General features: G+C 34.7%; 1 protein-coding gene across 1 annotated transcript; it reads left to right on the top strand.

The window, feature by feature from the left end:
• The first annotated feature begins 4,276 nt into the window (after positions 1-4,276).
• On the top strand, positions 4,277-4,969 carry LOC145590622 (uncharacterized). Its single transcript, XM_081647041.1, has one exon. It carries the CDS (start codon positions 4,277-4,279, stop codon positions 4,967-4,969), a length of 693 nt encoding a protein of 230 aa, XP_081503167.1.
• Positions 4,970-6,242: the final 1,273 nt, after the last annotated feature.

Raw genomic sequence — 6,242 nt, 5'->3', positions numbered from 1 at the left:
ATACAATTTAATGGATCCAAACAACCCTAATTACTGTCAACTTGCTCAACATTTTTCTGATTTAGGTGATGATTTCATCACTAGTCCCAATTTTCAATTATTCTTAGAAAGATTAGGAAACCCGTCTTCTTAAAATTCTGTTCATCAACCAACACCTCCACAAATTCCTAATGAAAACACTTATACTGAGCAACAAACTCCTCCCGTCACTGAAGGGAGCAACTCTGAGTATGATGTCAGCCAAGAAGAAGTTGTTCCAAAGACACCACAATACCCTCCATCACCTCCAAGGATTCCGGCAAATCAACCACTCGCTAAAGCGAGTTGCATTTGGTCGGTTGCTGAGGATGAAGCTCTAATTGAGTTATAACTAGAAATAAGTGATGATGCGCTTCGTGGTATGAACCAAAAGGCATCCTGTAGGGAATATTTCAAGCATTACCCCAAACTTGAACCCCACTGTGATCATACACTTAAGTATGGTGGTGTCCAAAGGAAAGGAAGCTAGAGCAAAAGAGTCGCCAACAAGTTTTAGGAACTTGTAAACCGTTCACAAGGTGAAGATTACACCCTTTAACGATCCAGGAGATCGTCAACTCCAAAAGGTCTTGAACTAAATAGGGTTCGGGGATGAAGGTACAAATCCAACTTAAAAGAGATTGAAACTGCCCTAAATAGGCCTCTACTTTATTCTTCTCGTATTCATGTGCGCTTTCTGACTAACATGCAATCAACAGATTAACCCTAAACCTGTTTATCTATGTTGGTTGAACTTAATGCACAAATAAAACTATTATTGGTGATCACTTGAATTATAATCATATTAGCCTAAACAAGATTATTAATTATCTTATTAAGCGTGATTACAAGTACAAATTCCCTTTAAGCATGCATAAAAGGCGTTATAAGCAATAACAATAATAATCATCAAGCAACATAATAACAATCATCATAATTATAATCATAATCATAATAACAATCATAATAATCATAATTATCATAATCATGTTAAAGCATAATATTAATAGCAAGATCCTAGGCATGATACTAACAAGATTAATAACAAACCCTAGCATGTCACTAAGCAATAAAGATCAAAGCTTTAAACCTAACATGGTACTAAAATGCTATTAGAAAAGAGTAAAAGACACCTTAAACATGATATTAGAAAGCAATAATAACATCCTAACATGATACTAGGAATTAAACAAATTTAAACATGCTTTCTACAAGAATAGAGCAACAAGATTACATACTTTGATGCCTCGTATCTCTTTCTAATAACAAAATACACGCGTTAGTAACTTCAAGGAAAATATAAAATCAAACAATTAAATTAAATAATTGAAATAGAGATTTGGGACCAAACCCTCAGAAATTATAACCTTTCACGTCTAGGGCGAAGGCAACTTCGAACTTGGCTAGGTGTGTCTAGTGCTAATGTATGAGGAATTGTGTTTGTGAAAAGGTTAGGCTTAGAAAGAGAGAGAGAAAGCTTCTAGCTTGAGAGAGAGAAAGATGATTTTTGATTGTAGATGATTGAAAAAAGGGGAGATATGACCTCTATTTATAGGAAAAAAAAGAGTCGAAGAATAAGAAAAGAATCCGAATTCGAATCGAAATAAAACTCGTCGGTCAGCAGTTTTTGCAAATTTTGTTTTTATCATAACTTTGGGTCCAAAAGTCCAAATAAGTCATATAATATGTCGTTAGAAAGCTCTTGAAGTCTACTTTCCAACCCAATTAGAATCAGATTAAAATCTTTTGTAAATAAAAAGATATGGACGAAATAGTGGAACGGTGTCAGTTTTGGATAAAGTTTCGTAATCCTTTCATATCTTTTTCGTTATAGCTCGGAATTAATATTATAATATATCATTGGAAAGATAATTTCAAGATCTATCCAACCATATAAGATTTGGATAAAAATTATGAGGCACGAAAGTAATATCTGACCGTCTTTGAACATCTTTAAGTTCGAATAGAATTAGGACTTAAAAAAGGAAAGTTTTTAAAAAAGGAAAGTTTTTATTCAATTTAAAACTCTTTGATTTTATCTTTTCAAAAAAGGATAATTAAGATCTTTTAGAAACTTATAGAAGCTTCTAATTAATCCTAATTAGTTTAGGAATATGATTAAACCTTTGGACCCTCCACATGATCATTGGGTCGTAGGTAAAATCCGGTTTGAGCCCAGTTTAGTATTTTGGCCATAACTTCCTCATTATTCATCGGAATTGGGCTTATAATATATTGTTGGAAAGTTCTTTTCAAGCCCCATCCAACTATACCATTATTGGACCCTTATCATAGACCAAACTAAACTGGAATGCACGTTTTCTTAAAACGGGGTGAGAAAAGAAATATTTTCAAAAACAGAAAGAAGAGATATTTAAATAAAAACATCCTCATCACTAGACTTTTCACACTTTCACTTCGTTCGATAATCAAATGACATGAAAGGTATTCATCACTGGGTTTGGTTTTGGGGAGACACATTTGGGTGTCTACACATCCGAACTTTGGCGAAAAGTTCATGCAGCTTACTGTAAAATATAAGCGGAGAAACCGCATATTCTCCCGCCAAGACCTATGAAGAGTTTGGAGACACATTGGAGAAGAATGACAGCTGATTTGCTACAGTGGACTAGTTGCTATGAGGAGGCGAGCAAACTTCCTGAAAGTGGAAGTGGTTACAACGAAGCTGATCGAATTAAAAATGCTTCCAAGTTGTTTTATATCTCCTCTAATCCACAACATAATTTTGCATTTCCACATGGAGAGGAAATGGTTAATAAAGAGCCGAAGTGGAGGACAAAACGAAGATGGGGTCTATCAAAGGAGGAAAGAAAGGGTTGTGGTGCCGATGATGAGGAAGATAGTAGTGAAAGTGGGAAGAGGTCTAGGGCGGAGAGTGAGAATGAAATCCGTACTGATGGATTTATGTCCGGAGGTCTACCACGACCAGACAGTGTCAAAAAAACGAAGGCTAAGCGTAAGGGCAAAGCAGTTGCTTCCGAAAGTGCAATTTTGAGCATCAGTGAACAGATAAAGGCGTGTACTGAGGTTAGAGAAAGGGAGGCAAATTTACGACAATAACGGTTGGAACTTGATAGAGAAAAGGAAAAGAGGAAGCAAAAACAAGTTGATTTAGCAGAGAAGAAGAAGAATTTTGATATGCTGCAATCACTTTTAGGAAGGACAACACCACTCACTCCAGCTGAAGAGGCCCACAAGGAAGAGTTACTTCAACTAGTCTACGATAGAAAATGATTGTATGTTTTTAAGTGTTGTGATATAATTCAAAATTTAAGTATGAACTAAAATTTAGGTTTTATTTTAGTGGTGTGTTAAGTTTATTTTTAATTAGTTGTATTATGAGTAGTCATGTGTCTTTCATGTCACTTGTCTTATTGTATTTTGAATAGTCAAGATTCTTTTGTGTCAAAAAGTATCTTTAATCACTCATGGAATTGTCATTCATATTTTTTGACCTCTCACTGAGAGTTCGTGCTTATAAATACTAGTGAAACCATCTACACAAACACAATATAATCCAACTCCTCAAAAATATCAAAACACTTATAAGTATCAAGCAAACACAACGTTTTCCATTAGCTCAACCTCTAGCTCATCTGATTCTGATCAATACGTAGAATTTGATCATTTTAGTTGACGAATTTGTCACAACCCATCTACCAACTTTGTTGTCTAACCAAACATAACCCCAACCCTGAAGTTGATTCTGTTCCGGAGCGTAGAGGGGATACAGATAGAAGAGATAGGGAAAAGGGGCATGTACAATTATTTAATGATTACTTTGCGAGTAATTCAGTTTATAGCGACAAACGATTTCGGCGTAGATTTCGAATGCAACGACCTTTGTTTTGTAGGATTATGAACAAGGTGGTCGAGGGGGATCAATTCTTCCAGCAGCGTAGGAATGCAGCTGGAAGGCTTGGGTTATCACCGTTGCAGAAATGCATCGTTGCGATTAGAATGTTGGCGTACGATACCTCTCCAGATGTCGTGGATGAGTATCTGCGCATTGGCGAAACAACCTCCAGATTGGCATTGCAACATTTTTGTCAAGGGGTTATTACACATTTTGAAGCTGAATATCTCATAAGTCCCACCAACGAAGATTTAAGGAGAATCTTGCATTAAAATGAAATGCGAGGTTTTCCCGGTATGATAAGTAGCATTGACTGCATGCATTGGGAGTGGAAGAATTGTACTATGGCTTGGAAAGCGCAATACGCAGGCCGGAATAAAAATGCAACCCTCATTCTGGAGGCCGTTGCAGATCAAGATTTATGGATTTGACATGCATTCTTTGGAATCCCTGGATCTTATAATGATCTTAATGTCCTTTACCGTTCTCCGGTATTTGATGATGTTCTTCATGGCCGGGCACCTCCAAATTCATTTTACCATGAACAACCATGAATACAAGTTGGGCTATTACTTAGCAGACGACATTTACCCAAAATGGGCTACTTTTATTCAAGGTATAACACTTCCTCAACTTCAGAAGGATAAATTATTTGCTGATAAACAAGTTACGGCTCGGAAGGACGTTGAACGAGCTTTTGGGGGTTTACAGGCTAGGTTTGCCATTCTACGACAACCATCCCTTGCGTTTAATGAAGACATATTGTGTGACATAATGAAAGCTTGTATCATTATTCACAACATGATTGTCGAAGATGAACGACACAACTATACTCGGGCCGAAGTTTTAAGAAGGTACTATGAACAAGATCGCCCGCAAATTACAAGACCAACTACAAGTGCTATAGTTAACAACAACGAGCCTTTTGAATTCAATGTTGGCCGATCGCTTAACGTTGATTTCGACACGTATGTCCAGAGAAGAATGTCACTACGTGATAGAGACACTCATGTTCAATTAAAAGCGGATTTAATGGAACACATTTGGCAAAAATATGGTTCTATTAATGAGTAAAAAATTAAGTTGTCCTATGATTACAATTTAATATAGTCTTATGTAATCGTACGTTAAAAATCTAAGTTCGTTAATTATCTTGGTTTGTAGTATGTATTAAATGTAATTGTACGCTACTAAAATGTAATGTTGTCGTACAATAATAATTGTTCAGCGATCAAAATTTCAATATTATTAATTAATATTTAATAATTGTATTAAGTTAAATAATAGTATAATTGTATTAAGTTAAATAATAGTATAATTGTAATTAGTAGCACTAAAACTTCATTAACCAAAACATAATTAATAATAATATGGTGATGTGTAAGAGAGAGAAATGTTGGCGGGGTATGTGAAAAAGTAGGAGAGAGAATGATGAACATTTTTTTTTATCACTAGTGAGATAAAATTTCCTCACAAAAAATGCTCATGAGCAAATTTGGTTGGGAAGAGAGAGAAAGTGGCTAGAGAGAGAATGAACAATTTTTTTTTTGCTCACTAATGTGAGTGATCTTAAAATGTGATTTTTGACAACTTTTCCTATTTAGTATTTTTATGTTTAATAGGGCAGCTAATGCGCATTACGCGCGCACAATAGCTAGTCTTGTTCGGAGAGTTTTCTGTTTAGCCTTGTGTCACAACGAACTTTAGTTGTTGGTAGCATTAATGAGACAAATTATAATAATAAAATTATTTAGGGGTATAAATGTCTGTACATTATTCTTAAGAGTTCAAAAAAGAAGCAATTAAGTAAAAAAAAAAAAAAACAAAAAAACATTTAGTTGGTATAATTGTCCAAACACTTTTCATAAAAGTTATCTTAAACTTTTTAAAAGTAAAAAAATGTGGAAGCATTTGCGACACTTGTATCAACATGAACAATAGTAGTAAGGTTTACTAATTCGTTTTTTTCTTGACTCACGTGTTACTCCTAACTAACGATATAAATAATAATTAATAAAACCTACAGAGAAGTATTTTGCTCACTAATGAGTGTTGATTTCTATTATAACGATCTATTTGGCAACTTAGTTGTTCCATGTCACCATACCTTTCTCCATGATAAGTATACAAAATCCAGAAAAGATCGGTACAACAAGCAAGATTTTAAGCAAATTCAAGTTACATTAACAACCATAATTAACGCATCTTAACCTATCATGTTCCTTATTAGCAAACGAATCCAATATTACTAGTAAAATAAGAGACAATGGCCAAACTGTTACTGAAACACTGAAAACACTCATTGGTAGAACATCGTAAATTACAAAAGCCAAACTATTAAATTTAC

This window comes from Chenopodium album, chromosome 18 (genome assembly GCF_948465745.1).
Source record: "Chenopodium album chromosome 18, dcCheAlbu1.1, whole genome shotgun sequence".
NCBI lineage: Eukaryota > Viridiplantae > Streptophyta > Magnoliopsida > Caryophyllales > Amaranthaceae > Chenopodium > Chenopodium album.
Note: the sequence above shows the minus strand (reverse complement) of the source record. Positions and strands in the feature narration are given on the sequence as shown.